Consider the following 17721-nt stretch of genomic DNA (forward strand, 5'->3'; position numbering starts at 1 on the left):
CCTGGCAAGCAACTAGACACTGGCTGAATTGAGATTCTAGGATTTATCTTTTTTCTCTTTCTTGAATATTTACCTATCTGCAGTTGTCTGACACCTCTCTTATAATCATGATTTCTCCAAGAATGCTCAGGTGGTTCTGCAAGCCATCCCTTCCTGCCCCTTCCTACCATATCATAATGTACAACCCAAACAAAGAAGAAAGAAAAAAGGTGTGTGGGTCAAATTCTCTTCAATAACTGCCCATTTACCCATTTATCCATCCTCTCAACAAACATTTGCAGATTTCTGGAGAAAATGTGCTATATAGCGTTTGAAAGAAATAGAACACAGTGCTCTTGCTGAGGGTTGGAGTGCTTGGGGTAGGAGGAGTGTGTGGTAGATTAACATCTACAGCAGGAAACAACTAGCAAACTCAAAGGACTGTGTTATAATATCACTGTTTCAACTTCGATGCCAAGTGCTTAGTTCACACCATACACAAAAATTAGCTCAAAATGAATCACAGACCTAAATGTAAGAGCTAAAACTAAAAAGTCTGAAAAGAAAACATAGCAAATCTTTGTGATCTTGGGTTAGGCAATGGTTTCTTAGATAAGACACTAAAAGCAAGCAAGAAAAGAAAAAATAGAAAAATTTTACTTTATCAAATTAAAAAAACTTTGTGCATCAAAAGAGACTATATCAGCCCTGGTTGGTGTGGCTCAGTGGATTGAGTGCTGGTCTGCAAACCAAAGGATCACCAGTTCAATTCCCAGTTGGGGCACATGCCTGGGTTATGGGCCAGGTCCCCAGTTGGGGGCACATGGGAGGCAACCACACATTGATGTTTCTCTCCTCCTCCTTCTTCCTCCCTTCCTCTCTCTTTAAAAATAAAATAGATAAAATCTTTTTTTTTTTAAAGAAAGACTATCAAGAAAGTAAAAGGATAACCCAGAGAATAGAAGAAACTATTTGCAAATCATATGTCTGAAAAGGGACTTATATCCAGAATATATAAGAACTCTTACAATTGAACAATAAGAACACAGCAATCTAATTGAAAGAGGGGCTAAAGATTTGAATAGATATTTCTCCAAAGAAGATAAATAGCAAATAAGCACATGAAAAGACGTCCAACATCATTAGTTATTAGGAAAATGTAAATCAATACCATAATATTATACTAGTTTACACCCACTAGGACTGCTAAACTCACAAAGACAGACAATAGCCATGACCAGTGTGGCTCAGTTGGTTGGACACCATCCCACAGAGCAAAAGACTGCCAGTTTGATTCCTGGTCAGGGCACGTGCCCTGGTTGTGGGTTCCGTGCCTTGTTGGGCGTGTATGAGAGGCCACCAATGGATGCTTCTCTCTCACATCAATGCTTATCTCCCTCTCTTTCTCCCTCCCTTCCCCTCTCCCTAAAAATAAATAAATAATTAAAAAAAAAAAAAAAAGACAGACAATACCATGTGTTGGCGAAGATAGGAAACATCAGAGCCCTCCTTCCCTGCTACTGGGATTATAAAATAATACAGCTAATTTGGAAGAAAGTTTGACAATTCCTCAAAATGTTAAACAGACTCACCATGTGACTCAACAATTCTACTCTTAGGTATCTGCTCAAGATAAATGAAGATATATGCTAATACAAAACTTGTACAAGAATATTCATAACAGCATTGTTCATAATTGACAAAAAACTAAAAACAACAAAATGTCCACCAACTGATGAATGAGAAAACAAAATATGGTACATGCACTTAAAGGAATATTATTTGGCAATAAAAAGGAATAAAGTAATGATACATGCTACAACATAAATTAACTTTGAAAACATGCAAAGTGAAAGAAGTCAGACACAAAAGGCCACACATTGTGTTATGGAGTAAGTGCGAGAACCAAATGGTCGGAGACAATCAAATTCGAATTTAAAGAGCCTTTATTAGCTGGCCAGCGACTGCCCACCTGTCCACAAGCCAGACTTAGGTGGACAGCCCCGACCTTAGGGATTGGGGGGTTTATAAAGCATTTCAGGTGCATTCATGTTCCTGCAGGTGCAAAAACTTGGACAGAAATACAGCTTGTGTAAGCAAAAAAAATTTTCCCACTATTCCCCAGGTCATTGCTCAAAGGAATAGGTCACTGCTTAAAGGAGGAACAGTTAGGTCAAGTTCCTTGTTCTGCTTGGTTTAAGCATACAACCGTGGGGGTCTGGTTCCCGGAACCCAAGTTCATCTGATTATCCTACTGGCTAGACATCTAAGAAATACCCTTTAACAATTGTATAATTCCACTTATATGAAATACCTAGAATATGCAAATTCATAGAAACAGAAAGTAGACTTATAGTTTCCAGGGACTGGGGGGAGGGAGGAATGAGGAGTGACTACTAATGGTGGGATTTCTTTTGGGGGGATACAAAAATGTTCTAAAATTACATTGTGCTCATGGTTTCATAACCCTCTGAGTATACTTGAAAACAGTAAATTGCACACTTCACGTGGGTGGATTGTATAGTATGTGAATTATATCTTAATAAAGCTGTTAAAATAATAGTTATTTAAAGTATATAAGTATATCCCAAGGGGGGCTGGGGAGCAAGGGAAAATAGGAGGTAGAAGGGGGTGCCCAGCCCAAATAGGCTGTGTGGGCAGGAGAACCTGCAGTGGAGGAAGTGGTATATGAGCAGAGAGCAGAGGTGGTAACTGTGGCCTGAAGAGGGGACTGAGTGCCCCAAAGAATTCTGCCTGCTTCAGTTTCATCAAGGGCCAGCCTTTGGATGATCTCTGAAAGAAGATCCCAGAGCCTTGAGGTGGAGAGTCTATGATGTCAGCACCTGACCTTTGTGACATAGTCACTAGCTGTCATGGAGAACTGCCCCCAAGAAATGGGGCTCCTAGCTCCCAAGGGAGGCGGCAACGCCACCACTTAAACAAAGGCCCAGTCTCTCAGAGGCTTTCACCAGCTAGCCCCACTGTTCCTGTTGCTGCTGAGTGTGATAAGCCTTATCAGCCAGGGCCAGGCTGAGCCAGAGGACATTAGCTTTAGGGACAACAAGGGGTCCGGAGAGCAGGAGTGGCAGGAAACCAGGATGCTTGCAGAATCCCTGACTCAGGTGTAGGAGACCAAAAGCCTGTCACAAAAGACCTCCATCTGGCCAAAGGAGAACTCAAGGCCAGGCTCAGACAGAAGTTTGGGTCACAGTGAGTTTAGGGTAAAGGACGCTGGGGTGGAGAGGGGTGGATCTATTCTTCAGTGACTGTTCCTCTTTCTCCCAGGTCCCCTCATTGCCGAGGTGTCTTGTGAAACACAGCCCAGGGGGAACCGTCATGGGTAAGAGCTTACAACACCAGAAAACCCTCCATTCCTAGTCCCATCTCAGCACTGATACCCCAGACTCCCTTGTTCAACTCCATCCTACCCTCCCCATTTCTTTCCTCCTCAGCTCTAACCTTCCCTGGAGCATTTTGCCAGCTCTTCTGACCCCAAAGGTGACATGGGTGTAGGGTCTTAGTGAACCAGCCTGGAAATGGCACCTGAGGCAGAGCCAGAAATGGACCTGTTTTCCCAATATCTTGGGCTCTGTTTCTTTCTTTACAGGTCCTGTGGTCTGTGTCTTCCTCCTTGGCCCATTTGGATAATTGCTGCTGCCCTGAAGCTCCCAAGAGACAGCTCTGATCGTCCATCCCTATACATCCCTCATCAATGGCTGACTGCAAAGTAGTGAGAAGCCAAGTTTAGATCCAAGCTCCGGCCTGATCTGGGCTGGGTGTCTCCTAGGCTGCAACCAGAGATACTGGTCCTGACTCTGCCAGGTCTCTAATCTCTGGTCTTGACGCCCCAGTCCTTTCCAGTTTCAAGGCCATGTTGCCTCAAAACAAGGACCAAGTGCTGCTACAGAACACAGCACTCTCTAGGCTTTCCCCTCAGGGCCCCTCACAACTTGTGGACTCCCCTCCCCATAACCTCCAGCCTCTGCCTCCTCAAAAATCACTCCTTCCCTCCCCCTCACCTTGCTCCCCTCCTCCACGGTCCCACTCTCCTGGCTCCCATTTCTACTCTTCTGATTCAAATTCTGACTTTGTCTTACATCCTTACTCTTCCTCTGTCCCAAGTTCCCCCACTTTCTTTCATCAGAATTACCTGTCTCTCTCCCTTCCTGGTTCCTCCTCTCCCTCCCCGCAGCTATACCCTTCTCCTTCCCCTACTCACTCCTCCAATCCCTCGCAGCCCCAGAACTCCTCTCTCCCACACTGCCAGTCTCCTTCCCACCCCCAAGACCCAGCTAGCTCCACTCTCACTTCCCCGAGGCCCAGCCTACCTTCCCCGGGGATCCACTCTAATGAACACACATGGCACTGGCATCAGCACCAGGATACCAGGTCCCCTGGGGTGGCGGGGGGATGTGTGGCAAGCGACAGAGACCCTGCAGAGTTCAGGCATCCGGGAGCCCTGGCCCAGGCTCTGGTGGTTCAACTGGGGCACCGCCGCATCGCACATGACCTCCGGTTACTGCTTTTGCAGCGCCTGTGGCTAGGCAGAACCAGCCAGGCTCCAGTCGTGGAGTACCCTATATGCCTGGTGTGTCTCCAGCCCCGCGGTCCCTCTTGCCCCATGCCCAAATACAGGACTGCACCCCGGCTGCTTGTCTTCCCCCAACTGCTGCCCTGCGCACAGGGCCAGGAATCCAGACCACTCCGCATAGGCATCGGCTTTGGCCTCCACCTGCCTCGTGGCCAGGCCAGGGCTTTGCATCTGTTGCCAGAAAGAAGACTGGAGGAAGAAGGACCTCAGGGCAAGGCCTCTCAGGCCCCAGCAACTCCAGCCCCAGTGGCCCAGGGCCCTGCCAGTTCAGCCCCAGGCAAACCCTCCCAGACTGGGAGCCTCAGGTCTGCAGGCCCTCAAGTGCCAAACTCTACTCAATGCCCAGGGCCTCCACCTCAGGCCCCCCAAAAGGCCACTGTCTCCCTGAAGCCCAAGCTTTCCTCTGCTCCAAAGATGTCTGCCTCTCCAGAGCCTATTCTCCAAAATTCACCATTCCAGTTCCAGAGCCACGGAGACTCCCTGGAGCACCTCCTCCAAACCCTGCCGTCTCCACCAGGCCCCAGATATCAAGCAGTCCCCGAAACACCCTGAAGGGCTGACTGGCTGGAGGTCACGTGTGTTCTCTAGCCCTTAACCCTGGGAGTCCCTTGTGGAGTCTGCTCTCCCCTGCCTGAAGAGGACCAAGGGTACTCGAAGCCCCATTCAGCCTTCAATGTATCCAATAAAGCCTAACCCTGCAAAACTTGCATTTGTGTCCTGCTGAGCAGACACAGTGGGTACCTACAGCAGAGCCAGAACCCAACAAGGGGTGGGGGAGAGTCAACAGAAACAGAGTAGCCAGGATGAGTGAATGCCCTGTATCTGAAAAGGGCATGGAACCTAGAAGACCTGAGCCCCTGACTTGTACAGAAGGCTCTGGCTGGCCCTTCACACATTTAATTCAATTTGGTGAGATAGATAATGGCATCCCCAAAGATGAAGCCACTGGGTCCCTTCCTCTGGGTGCACCTTAGAGGTAACAAAGATGCATGCTGATGAGGCCGGGTGAGCAGCAGGAGGTGTCTGTCTCCTTGTAGGAAAGGGCACTCCTAGCATTGCCTGGCAGAAAACCACAAGGACCTCACACTGAAGATCAGACACCCAAGGCCCCCTCAGGAGGGTGGAGTGTGTCAGGCAGAGAGGAGAGCTGCCTTGCTGGGAGTCAAGTTCCCTGCCTCTGAGGGTGTCAGAGGGGAGCAGCCGCCACCCACAAACTCTTGAGCACAGGAGCAGGGTCAGAGCCACGAGAATGGCCAACTCCCACCACTGCCGACCATGGGGAGGTGTTACAGTAAATCGTTTCCTAATACAAGGAAGCAGTGGTTTCGGGATTTAAAGCCAGGTTTGTTTTAAAGTCCACAGGCCTCTATCAAGAGGCAAGAGACACAGGTCACATTTCCAGTATGCGAACTTGGGACAAATCACTGCATCTCTGGGGGTAAAACATAAAGGCTGTGCTTGTATGAGTCTGCACATCAGTCTTGAAGGCAGACAGCCCTAATCCAAGGATATCTTTATTACAAATTTATTAACCTCCTTTAACTTTTATTAGCTCCCCACTCTGCTCCCGCCCCTCAAAAAGATGGCGGAATCTGACGTTAACAATGGGGCGGAGAAAGTAATCCCGGCACAGGTGTTCGGTCGCACTGCGACCGGCTACTGCTGACGCGTATTGGCGGTTCTGCGCCTGCGCGAGGAGAGGGTCTAGGTGCGCCTGCGTACTGACAGTCAGCGAGACCGGATTAGGCGGCCCGGGGCTGGCATACGGGTTACCGTCTGTGGTTCGAGCTGGGCAATGTCGCGGGTGTGAGCGGGGTCGGGAGTCCTCCCGGCGGCGACCGAATCAAGTTCAGCAGCGACCAGGGCAAGAGTCGAAGGCCGGGCGCGACATGTCCTGGGTGCCGCGGTGCGAACAGTAAAGCGCGCTGGGAGCGGGATGGGTCGGCGCCGGGTGCCGGAGCTGTACCGGGCCCCGTTCCCGTTGTACGCGGTTCAGGTCGACCCCAGCACAGGGCTGCTCATCGCTGCGGGCGGAGGAGGCGCCGCCAAGACAGGCATAAAGAATGGAGTGGTAAGAGCGCAGTGCCACTCTGGCCGGGTCACACCTTGGGCCGAGGGCGATTCAGGGAGGGTCGCGGGGGCGGGCCGCACCCCAGCTTCCGATGCTGCCCCTGCCCAGTGGAAATCCCCCGCAAGCGGGCATCCCGAAGCGAATTTCAGCAGAGAACTTAATCACAGGGCGACTGAGAGACTCCTAAGGTAAAGTGAAAATTGTACACAGCGCTGCTTAGGCGCTTCAGCTCCAGCTCAAGAGCAGCACCGACGGTCTTATTCCGGCCTTTTCCGGGGAGGCCGCATAGGCTGACTGTCCTCCAAGAGCAGCGACAGTGCAGTACTTGGCCCTTAGGCTAGGTTTCCTTTCACTCTTCTAAGCGTCACCCATTACTCTGTAAACTGGAGGCAATGATCACAGCCCTGCCTGCTGTACAGATTTGTGAAGTTCAAACCAAAAAAGGGGGTGGGGGCTAGAGAAAGCCTTGTCAACTAGAAGGTGTGGTAAATAAAGGGATAGGGTGTCAGACCATAGGATGCAAGTTTGTCGTTGAGGTAGCCCCAGGCACCCCTGAACCTTGCTCAGCCTGGTTCCCTCTCCCACAGCATTTTCTGCAGCTAGAACAGATTAACGGGCGCCTGAGTGCCTCCTTACTACACTCCCATGACACAGAGACCCGGGCTACTATGAACTTGGCGCTGGCTGGTAACATCCTTGCTGCAGGGCAGGATGCCCACTGTCAGCTCCTGCGCTTCCAGATCCACCAGCAGAAGGGCAAAAACAAGGCAGAGAAAGCAGGTGAGAAGCCAGTTCTCTAGGTTTGGGAAAACAGTTATATGAGTAAGATCACTCTCCTCTTGGTCTCTGAAAAAATGGGGCTGGAAATGGGGTTCTGGTGGCAGGTGGGAAGCTGGCTGTCCACCAGCCGTGTAGAGAGGGGGCTGGTAGTATTGACTACTGAAGCCTGGAATCTGGTGAGCTGTGTGTGTTGCAGGTTCCAAGGAGCAGGGGCCTCGACAAAGAAAGGGGGCAGCCCCAACAGAGAAGAAATCGGGAGCTGAAACCCACCCAGAGGGGCCAGAACTGAGAGTGGAGAATTTGCAGGCAGTGCAGACAGACTTCAGCGCTGATCCACTGCAGAAAGTTGTTTGCTACAACAGCGACAATACCCTGCTTGCCACTGGGGGGACAGATGGCTATGTTCGGGTCTGGAAGGTACGGTTTGGTGGGTATGCGTGTTGGTAGCAGCAAAGCCAGAACTGTGAGAAACGTAACATGGGCTCTGGGAACTTGTGAGTGAAGTCTGCGCTGAGTGGCCCTTGGAAGCAAAGGGGGTGGCAGTCAGTGCGCTCTTGCTGGGTACCCCGGCTAACCATGGTGGTGGTTTGGCTGCAGGTACCCAGCCTGGAGAAAGTGCTGCAGTTCAAAGCCCACGAAGGGGAGATTGAGGACCTGGCTTTGGGTCCTGATGGCAAGGTGAGGAGGTGAGAGGGTGGAGAAGGGAGGTGGTTATGCCGCGTGTTCTGTAAGTGGGTCTCCTAACTGTCCTCTCTTGGAATCTTGATTCCTGACTAGTTGGTAACTGTGGGCTGGGACCTTAAGGCCTTTGTGTGGCAGAAGGATCAGCTGGTGACACAGCTGCACTGGCAAGAGAACGGACCCACCTTTTCTAACACGCCGTACCGCTACCAGGCCTGCAGGTGTGAAGATCCTGGAGGGTGGCTAAAAGAGGCTCAGCCTAGATGTAGGGGAGTGGGAAAAGACCCGGGGGAAGCTGGGGTGGGGGGATTGTAGCCTTGGCGGGTATTACCTCAGGCCAGGGCGCAGGAGGGTACAAATTCCTGAGGAGGGCTGGGCAGACCTCGGGGGCTGAACTTCTTCTCCCTGGCCATCAGGTTTGGGAAGGTTCCAGACCAGCCTGCCGGGCTGCGACTCTTCACGGTGCAGATTCCCCACAAGCGTCTGCGCCAGCCCCCACCGTGCTACCTCACAGCCTGGGATGGCTCCACCTTCTTGCCTCTTCGGACCAAACCCTGTGGCCATGAAGTCATCTCCTGCCTTAGTGTCAGGTCTGAGACAGTGCTGGCTGAGCTGGGTGTGAGGGTGGCTGGCAGAGCTGCAGGAGTCCTACCTGAGAGCTGTTGCTAGTGAATGAGTGTTGCTGTACAGGCCTCTGGGACAGTGAACATTTTTTTTGTTTGTTGCAGTGACTCGGGTACCTTCCTAGGCCTGGGCACGGTCACTGGATCTGTTGCCATCTACATAGCTTTCTCTCTCCAGGTAATGGATGGAGGTGGGCACAGCCCTGAGGGCTGTTTGGGGTGGGAGCTCTAGGCCTGCTTCCACCCTGAGGATGGGAAGGAATGTGTCTCAGCCTGTAGAGTGACAGCCTTCTGGGGGCAGGGGGCATGTTTTCCAGAAGGAATATTTCCAACTGGAGCTTCCCTCACTTGTTTTCCTCCCGTCCCAAGCGCCTCTACTATGTGAAGGAAGTCCATGGCATTGTGGTGACGGATGTGGCTTTTCTACCTGAGAAAGGTCGTGGTCCAGAGCTCCTTGGGTCCCACGAAACTGCCCTCTTCTCTGTGGCTGTGGATAGTCGTTGCCAGCTGCACCTGCTACCCTCACGACGTGAGTCATTGGGGTGGGCAGGTACCACCCAACCTTTAGCTCTGGCAAAAATGTGCTTCCTGGAAGAATGGACTACTTGTTTATAGCTCTCTGCCCGCTCCCTGAATGGAGTTGGCTGAGGGTTCTGTTTGTTGGACTGTGAAGCCCCTTTGCTCACTGACTTCCTCCCTTACCCTCCCCTGCAGGGAGTGTTCCTGTGTGGCTACTACTGCTGCTATGCGTCGGGCTTATTTTTATGACCATCCTGCTGCTCCAGAGTGCCTTTCCAGGTTTTCTTTAGCCTCTTGCTCCCAGCATCTCAGGGGCCCAGGCTCTGCCACCTTCTGGACCAAGTGGAAGCCTGGGTCCACAGCTGAGGTGGCCTCTGATGAGACTTGACGGGAACTGCCTGCCCTTCCCAATGAAAGCTTGGCTGTGGCCCTGTGGGACTCAGAGTTCTGGGAACCTTGTATTCATCATCTTTGGAGCCACCCAGGACAGTGGTGTCTGCAACCCAGGCCACACCACCTGCCTCCTTTCCTCTGCTTACTGGAGGCTCCAGAGTTGAACTTATCCTTTCTCCAGGAATATGTGAAGATGCCCTAGAATCTGGAGTTAGCGCTGCCCTTCCTGCAGAAACAATCCATTTCTCCTCCTCCCCTCACAACCTGTGGCCAATTGCTCATCACATGAGCCCCTTGCATTTGCTGAGGCAAGCACCGGCCTGGGACTTGGCGTTAGGAAAAGAAGTGGCAAAAGGATGACCCAGGCAGTAGTCTGTGGGTTGAGCTGAGGAGCCCTGAGCCAGCCAGGCTAAATGTGCAGTAAGTTCCTAGGTGGTCCGCCCTAGTCTTGAGAAAGGGGAAAATGAACCTCAGCCCATTCAACAGGAAAAGTTGATATTTAATAAACAAGGGAAGACTGAACTGAGACCCTACATGGCACTGTTGTCAGCTCTTGCCTCCCTCAGAAGTTGAGAGTGCCCTGAGGCTGCGCAGCTCAGCTGGGTGCTGAAAGATGGCTTTGGCATACTGATGGAAGAGGCGACTCGTGTAGCAGTGCTGCCAGGGGAGCAGCCCTTCCAGGAAGCCTATGTGGCCACCCTGAGCTGTGACGAGCAGTGCGACGTGGGGAGATTGTTGGGCAGCCTGTAAAGGAAGGGCTGGGGGAGGGGTTGGAGAGGAGGTCAGGAGCCCAGGCCTTTACTGAGAACCCATGCTTTCTCCACTTACACCTCATGATTCATTGTCCTTGGGGCCTAAAGCATCAAGACAGCATGCTCACCGTGGACTGGGGAGAAGGGGTCGTCAGCTGCATTGAGGCAGAGCACAGGTATCTGGATGGCATCTACTTTAGTTCTTGGGCTTGCTGCCTGGTAGTAGGCAACACAGTCTTTATATCCAAAGGCCACAGAGGTGTAGCGCTCATCAAATTGGCGGATTGTGCGGGCCTATGGGCAGTGGAGATGGGACAGGCTAGGATAAGATCAGGGAACAGGAAGATATTGGAAGAATAATTGAGTGGAGGGGAGATGGTTGAAAGACTATACCTGTAGCACAAAGTCTACATCAACCACCTTTTCCATCACCTTTCTGTTTCTGCAAAAGAGAGCACAAATTTGGGCCTGACCCAGAGCCCCCAGCCTCTGCCTCATTTCACGAATGAAAAAGCCCAGATTCAGAACTGACCCAAGTATTGGGAGAACCTGGCATGTCTGCTGTCCTACCCAGTCTGCTGCCCCGTCCCACTTGCCAAGATCCTACCGGTCCACAACTTGGCAGAGCCCCGCAGTGAGGCGCTGATTAAAGAGCAGTGAGTTGAGGGGGGTCTCCAGGGAGCTGGTGGTCTCAAAGGAATCCCAGCATGCAGATAGAGTCAGTGCTGCCACCAACCCTGCAGCCTGTCCCATTCGTGCCAGGTGGTTCAGCACTAATATCCTGCAGGATTGGATGAGCAACCATGAAAGAAGGCTTTGCATTAGTGAGTGCAGACAGGAAATGGGGAGAAGACATGGAGGAGGAAAGAAACAGGGAGACTGGGCATTTGGGTTAAGCCCAGGCAGCCTTTACCCTCCAAGAGAGATGCCCACAGCCAGCAGTGGAGCTTGGGAGTAGCGGTGCTTTATGTGGTTCACAACTGTCTCCAGATCTTCAGTATTGCTGGCACAAAAGGCCCTGTGGGTCTGAGGCAAAGCACATCTTTGGGTAGGGAGGGAAGCCCTGGCCAGAAGGCAGCAGAATGGGAGGGCAGGTAAGGAGAGCCCCAGGGCCAAGGATCTCTCCCTTCAGAGAGCCTGTTAGGAGGAAGGAGGGTACTCACCAGCAGTTCTTCCCCACAGCAGCCCCGGTTATTGAAAACAACAGCCCTGTGGCACACACAGGTCTGTCTTAGACAGATCCTCCCTCAAAGCCCCTCCCCTTTGGCAGCCTGCAGAAAGAACCCAGTCAAAAGGGTGCCTTTCATATAGCACCACCTCCCCAGAGCTATGAGAACCTGAATTGACCTCCCTATTACCAGTTCTTAGATACCACCCACTCTTCTGGGTTGTGCCCATTCTTACCTATAACCGTCCCTCAAAGCTTGGTCAACTAGGTGCAAGATATATGTCTCCTGGCTACTCCCTGTAATACCAGGGAGCAGTAATACAATGGGCTGGGTGGCAGGGTCTGGGTATTGACTGCTGTCCTGCTGGCCAGCCCAGTCTAGCAGGAGCTGTCCTCCATCTGGGGTTTGGAGGACCTCACTGTGGTTGTGGAGAAAAGGGCACACAGAGATGTCATTAGGAACTCCGTGTACTTGAAGAGCTTTACCCTTGCCCCACCAAAACAACTCCCACAGCTTCCTATTAGCATCATTTGAAGGCATGCATTATGTAAGACAAGACCATAACAAAGTGTCATGGGGATATAAAAGGTTAAATATTACATCCTGGTGGTGCAATTAAATAGCCCTCCATATAGCCACTCTGATTGTTACCCTCAGCACACTGAGGTAGAGGGTAGCAAGGATTACCTTCATTTTAAAAGAGGTAGACAGGATTCCCCTATACTTGCAGCTTGGTGTTCACCCCATTCTGACCCTTCTTACCTCCTGTAAGGGACTAGAGGCCGAGGCTGCAGTAAGACTCGGAAGATGGTCTGTAGCCGCCCCTCAAAACACCATAGTGTAGGGTAGAAAGTCTCCACAGTGATTGGACAGTGTTGCTCCAGGAAGGCCAGAAACCGGGACCCAGTCACCAGTTGAGGCCTCTGTAATCACACAACACAATCTGCCTCACCCCCAGTTTTTTTAAAAAAAGATCTTGTTTATTTTTAGAGAGAGGGGAAGGGAATGAGAAAGAGGGAGAGAAACATCAATGTGTGGTTGCCTCTTGTATGCCCTCAACTGGGGACCTGATCCACAATCCAGGCATGTGCCCTGACTGGGAGTCAATCAGCGACCCTTTGGTTTGCAGGCCAGCATTCAATCCCCTGAGCCACACCAGCCAGGGGTCCCCCAATTTTGTGCCAAGCGACTGAGGGCACTTGACACCAGAGTGCCCCCTCTCCAGAGGTCAGCTTGGATGCCACTGCCTCTGCTGGAGGTGAGAAATCTAGCACACCTCTGGAATGGCCAAGTCACCTCTGTTAATATAGTCCCGCTAGAGGCTGAAAGGACTGCAGTCCTGGAGTGTCACCTCTCCAGAACTGACCCTGCACTGACCCAGAACCAGGGCTGGGAGCTGCTGCACCTGACTGGCTGCTGACTCCCCCCCTTAGCCTATCCATGCGCCAACCCCATTTTGGAGAGAGCAAGTAATATAGATGCATTGCCCAGCTGGTCCTTGCGGGAAGGGTTGCGATCCCAGACAGAAGCTGAAGAAATGCAGCACCGTTGATTTGTGACCTTTGCCTTGCAGCTGCATTTTCCTAAAACTAGCTCTGGCCACTGGCTCCTTCTGTTTTAGCACCCCATTGTTGCATATTTCTATTCCCTACTGTGTGTGCTCACTGCTGAAGGGTGTCCTCCTCATTTTCTCACTCGCGTCCCTGCTCTTAGGCCATATTCTAAAGGAGGATTAGTCCCCATGTGAATAGATTTTCACTTCCTTCATGCTAGCCAGGGCGGAGGTAACAGGGATTGGATAACAGAGACAGGTGAGGTGAGTGAGGACTCAGCCCCGACTTACAACCCTTCTGCTTGGTTCTTCTGGGTAGACCAAGTGAATGAGGGACTAGCCACATAGAAGGCTTATGAAGGAGTATGTCCCACAAAGCCAAAAAACTTCAGACTCAAGAAACAGAAATTGCACTTCTGTTGCAGGACCTAAGGAACTGAGGACCAGATTCTCCTCTCTTCTGCAGTCTTGGTACTCAAAGAGGGTTAGGTAAGTTATGAATTAGACAGGCCAGGTTGGTTGTGTGCAACTGTTGTGAGATGTGACTTGAACCCTGGTCTTTAAGCCCTAGAATAATTACACCTATGATTCATTGTGTGCTATATGCAGGCATTAGGCTAAGCCCAGTCTTATGAGATACAATGTTTTATAAGTGAAGAAACTATGGCTCACAGAGATTGTTTCCCCAAATCACACAGCAAAAAGAGGCAAAGCAGAATTAAAATAATTATATTACCACTAATACTAGTAGGTAAAACTTGTTCAGTGCTCATTATGCTCCAAGCATTGTGCTAAGCATATTACATAATAATGTCCTGTGATCTTCATAACAGCTCTTTGAGACAGGTAATGTGATCCCTCTATGGATACAGGCTTTTGAATGTCAAGTAATTTGTCAAAGGTCATGAAGCTTGCCAAAGCTAGTTAGTGGATGGGCTGGGATTCAAAACCAGGTCTGTTCAACTCTAGAGCTTGTGCTGTTAGTCACTGTACTATATTACCTCGCAAGCGCCAAGATTTTCAGTTGTTACCAATTTATTAAATCCTTGGTCAAAAAGCTCAGTAGTGTGGAATAAGGTGTTAATAAATTAGGTGACAGGTTTGATTTATGTGAGTTAGTTTCATTTTAACTATAGTGAAGTATTTCTTGACTCATTCCTGAGAATTAAGGATCAATCAATGCCCGTCCATTACCATGCTGGAAATATCCAAACGCCATGTCTTCAGGGCCCCCAGCATAGCACTTTTCCTGCATTTTAACCAGTATGTGCAAGTCAAGGACAGGTTTGGAGTATGAAGTGGCAGAGGTCTGCCTGTCACTGCTCTGTGGCTTGATGCAAAGGAAAATGTTCAGTTAAGGTATGAAATGAGTGACTTTCCCAACCAAACATACTGTATAAAGTAATATTTATAGGGTATTTGTGAGGTTTGGACTTTTAAAATTGTTTTATTAAGGCAGACTTATTTTATAAAAAATACATGTGAATGTTGAAAGCTCTGAAAATACAGGAAAGTCTAGGTAACATTAAAATTCCCTATTGATCTTTTTAAAGGCTTGAATCAATAGTTTTCTTACTAGACTCAGCTACTTGGAACAGTTTAATGAAAATAAAAAGATTTTGATTTTTCTGGATATGTAAATTTTATATTTAATCTAAATTTCAGTGAGAATATAATCTCCAAGTTCATCAAAATCAACCTCTTCCAGACTTTCTCACTGTGCTGTACATGGAGAGCCTAGAACTTAAAACAGGGCTGAATGTGCAAGGGCGATTAGGGTTCTCCATTAATCCCGAACCATAAGGGGACCGTCCACCAGCCTTGACGAGAAGCAAGGCCCTACTATCTGATGGAGTTAGCCACAACCCCACAGGCCTCAGAGCCCTTCATTCAGGGCAGCTAATGAGGAAATTAGCTGGACTGCTGAAAAGAAAAGGAAAGCATAGTGTGCATATCTCCCTGACTCCTCAGGATGCCTTCCACCCGCCTTTCCCCCAATGTCTCTGCACGTCATAGGGAGCAGCACCCCTCTGAGGCCTGCAAGGCCCAGATAGCATGAGAAGCATGGCAGATGCAGAGAATCTAGGCAGGCGAAGAAATTACTCTCCATAAGGCGATAAGCAAAGTGGAGTCTGGCTGGAGCGCAGGCCGGGGTGTTGGTGGGGTTGAAGCGCCAAATTTCATCTGGGACGGGAGGCTCAAGCATGCCAGCTCCCACAAGGGGCGTGAGCTCACAGCTGGAAGCTGCCCCCTAGACCCGCATACCCCCAACCCACCGGCCAGAGCTCTGGACCCGCACCCACCTGGGGCACACATGCCCAGTAGTAGCCCAAGTAGAGGGCAGCGCCAAGACCCAAAAGCAGAAAGAACAGCTCAGTCCAGGTGCCATGCTGGAGGCTCAGGGAGGCGCTCAGCATATTGTTGCTGGGTTTTGACTCCAAAGTTCGTGACTGGCTCCAGCACTTTGACTTTGACTTGTGGGCCTGCAGGTGCGCGAGCGGGAGCCACCCGTTACATGCTATTGGATGGCCTGTGCAGGTCCCGCCTCCACTGCCGGGCCCCGCCCACCGCCTGTGCACCCTGAGGGGCAGTGCTAGGACTGCGCGGGTTGGGGCTGCCGCGTTCGGCACCTCTTGCAGAGCTGAACCGGGTGATCTGCAAATGGCTTCCCCGCCTGCGCCCCGGACCTCACGCCTCCCAGCCTCCCAGCCTCCCCGCCTCCCCGCCTCCCGCTTCCGCTTCACGGTCACAAGCAGGGCAGGTCCTTGGAAGGACTAGCAGCCTTCCCTGCAACCGCCATCTTGGTGAGGGGCACTCCAGCCCCTTCCTCAAACTCTGTCCTGGCGACAGTGAGACGGGAGACTGGCCACAGTCCCCCAGCTACTCAGCCCGTCACACAGAGGACACAGCCACTCCAGCGGTGACGTTCTGCCCTGGCACACAGAGTACAGCCATTCACAGTGCCCTTTACACTCAGGATGTGACCAGTTTACGTGGTAACTGACACCCGGAAGTCCCACAGTGTTAGCCATTCACAGTGGTCCTCGCACTGGACACAACCAGTGACACTAACATTCCGCAGCCACATAATCAGCTTTCAGCTATTGAGTGGATGGCTTACACACAGTGTCACACACACAGAAGTAGAAGTCTCTCACACAGTGTCACTCTATGATATAATCCTTGTCAAATAAGTACAAGAGGTATTTTACTCCTCCCCCACTCTGTACCAGGCCCTTGGGATACCCCAGGGATGCTGTCCCTGTCTTTACTGGGATGTGAGAACAAGTTATCTACCAGAGCAGTGCCTCCCCACCTTGATTGAAGAGCAGAATCATCTGGGAGTTTTAAATCTACCAGTGTCCAGGCCCCAACTCCGATTCAAGGGTGTAGTCAGGGTTGAACCCCTGCAGTAAAGTATGGTGCTAGGTAAGGGAGGGTTCCTGAACTCCATGGGATCAAAGAAAGTGTACCCAATATTAAACAACAATGCATTTAAGATGAAACCAAAAAGTGAGTAGGAGTTTCACAGGCAAGGGGGAGGCAGGCAGAGAGTAGTCATTCCAAGAGAGGAAATAGCCTAAGCAAAAGCCTGGAGGTGACAAACTTCTTAAAGGAAACCAAAGAAACTTGGTGTGTCTGGAGCATATGAGAGGGTCAAGAACCAGATTGTGAGCAGCTACACAAGGATGTTAGCGTTTTTCCTAAGGGTGGAGAAAAGCCATCAGAGCTTTATCAAGGGGAGGGCAACATGATCATAGTTGTTTTATTATTTATGTATTTATTTATTTATTTATTTTTAAAAGATTTTACTTATCTTTTTTTTTAATTTTTAAAATTTATTTATTTTTTTAATTTTCCTCAGGTGGTGCCTGTTTTATTCATGTATGGGGCATCTAGGGCTTGATTTCCAACAAGCTTTTGGGAAGAATGTGCTCTCAAAAGGATGTCATAGGGAGCAGTCCATTTGTTGGCTATTTGCTGTTTTTACTTATCTCTTTTTAAAGAGAGGGGAAAAGAGAATGAGAGGGAGAGAAACATTGATGTGTGAGAGCTACATCTATTGGTTGCCTCCTGCATGCCCCCAACAGGGGGACCTGGCCCACAACCTAGGCATGTGCCCTGACTGAGAATCAAACCCATGAGCTTTTGGTTCGCAGGCTGGCGCTCAAGCCCATGAGCCACACCATCTAGGGCCAGAGTTGTTACAGAAGAATCATTCAGGCTACTTGGAGAATGGATGGGAGGAGGGTGAGAATGGAAGCAGAGAGGCCAATTAGGAAGCTGTTAACAGAACTTCCATAGGATGATGGCTGCCTGAACTGGGGGACCAGTGAAGATCTTTAAGATAGGAGGCTGAATTAACAGTAGGTAGGAGGTGTGGGGAGAAGGAGGAATTATGAATGACCCCCAGGTTTCTGACTGCTTTGATTCAGGGATGTGTCCGTTTCTGGGATAGGGAAACAGGGGGAGGGGGAGGTTTGAGGAATAAGGAGATACATTCTGGCTCAGACGTGTAGAGGTTGGGGTGCTGATATGTGTTCTAATAGTGTTTCTTAGATTCTGTATTTGTGTGTTTGGCATCCATTATCACAAAGCCAAACCAATGGC

General features: G+C 50.4%; 3 protein-coding genes across 4 annotated transcripts; 2 read left to right on the forward strand and 1 right to left on the reverse strand.

Annotated features, from left to right (window-relative positions):
• The first annotated feature begins 3237 nt into the window (after nt 1-3237).
• Nucleotides 3238-5134, forward strand: PRR30 (proline rich 30). Its single transcript, XM_090280192.1, has one exon. It carries the CDS (start codon nt 3851-3853, stop codon nt 5120-5122), a length of 1272 nt encoding a protein of 423 aa, XP_090136318.1. The 5' UTR covers nt 3238-3850; the 3' UTR covers nt 5123-5134.
• Nucleotides 5135-6264: 1130 nt separating this feature from the next.
• Nucleotides 6265-10163, forward strand: PREB (prolactin regulatory element binding). 2 transcript variants are annotated; one of them, XM_090281034.1, is made up of 9 exons: nt 6265-6641; nt 7229-7421; nt 7618-7838; nt 8019-8099; nt 8199-8323; nt 8519-8692; nt 8831-8903; nt 9095-9254; nt 9440-10163. In XM_090281034.1, exons 1-9 carry the CDS (start codon nt 6507-6509, stop codon nt 9532-9534), a joined length of 1257 nt encoding a protein of 418 aa, XP_090137160.1. In that variant the 5' UTR covers nt 6265-6506; the 3' UTR covers nt 9535-10163. The 2 variants fall into 2 exon arrangements, with proteins under 2 accessions (XP_090137160.1, XP_090137162.1); XM_090281036.1 differs by having other exon boundaries at nt 6581-6641; nt 7296-7421.
• On the reverse strand, nt 10116-15607 carry ABHD1 (abhydrolase domain containing 1). Its single transcript, XM_090281037.1, has 9 exons — nt 15414-15607; nt 12321-12481; nt 11794-11976; nt 11553-11598; nt 11303-11415; nt 10997-11170; nt 10783-10831; nt 10518-10683; nt 10116-10395 (listed from the first exon to the last, which is right to left on the reverse strand). The coding sequence occupies exons 1-9, from the start codon at nt 15525-15527 to the stop codon at nt 10184-10186; spliced, it is 1218 nt and encodes a 405-aa protein (XP_090137163.1). The 5' UTR covers nt 15528-15607; the 3' UTR covers nt 10116-10183.
• Between the last annotated feature and the right edge of the window lie 2114 nt (nt 15608-17721).

This window comes from Furipterus horrens, unplaced genomic scaffold, assembly GCF_987537825.1.
Source record: "Furipterus horrens unplaced genomic scaffold, mFurHor1.1.pri manual_scaffold_6, whole genome shotgun sequence".
NCBI classification, from domain to species: Eukaryota; Metazoa; Chordata; class Mammalia; order Chiroptera; family Furipteridae; genus Furipterus; species Furipterus horrens.

Coding starts and splice junctions, on each gene's coding strand:
- PRR30 (XM_090280192.1), top strand. CDS start 3,851: ATGTTGCCTCAAAACAAGGACCAAGTGCTGCTACAGAACACAGCACTC.
- PREB (XM_090281034.1), top strand. CDS start 6,507: ATGGGTCGGCGCCGGGTGCCGGAGCTGTACCGGGCCCCGTTCCCGTTG. Junction 7,422..7,617: donor AAACAAGGCAGAGAAAGCAG/GTGAGAAGCCAG, acceptor TGTGTGTTGCAG/GTTCCAAGGAGCAGGGGCCT. Junction 8,904..9,094: donor ACATAGCTTTCTCTCTCCAG/GTAATGGATGGA, acceptor TCCCGTCCCAAG/CGCCTCTACTATGTGAAGGA.
- ABHD1 (XM_090281037.1), bottom strand. CDS start 15,527: ATGCTGAGCGCCTCCCTGAGCCTCCAGCATGGCACCTGGACTGAGCTG. Junction 12,482..15,413: donor ACTGGGCATGTGTGCCCCAG/GTGGGTGCGGGT, acceptor GTGTGATTACAG/AGGCCTCAACTGGTGACTGG. Junction 11,171..11,302: donor GTGGGCATCTCTCTTGGAGG/GTAAAGGCTGCC, acceptor CCAATCCTGCAG/GATATTAGTGCTGAACCACC.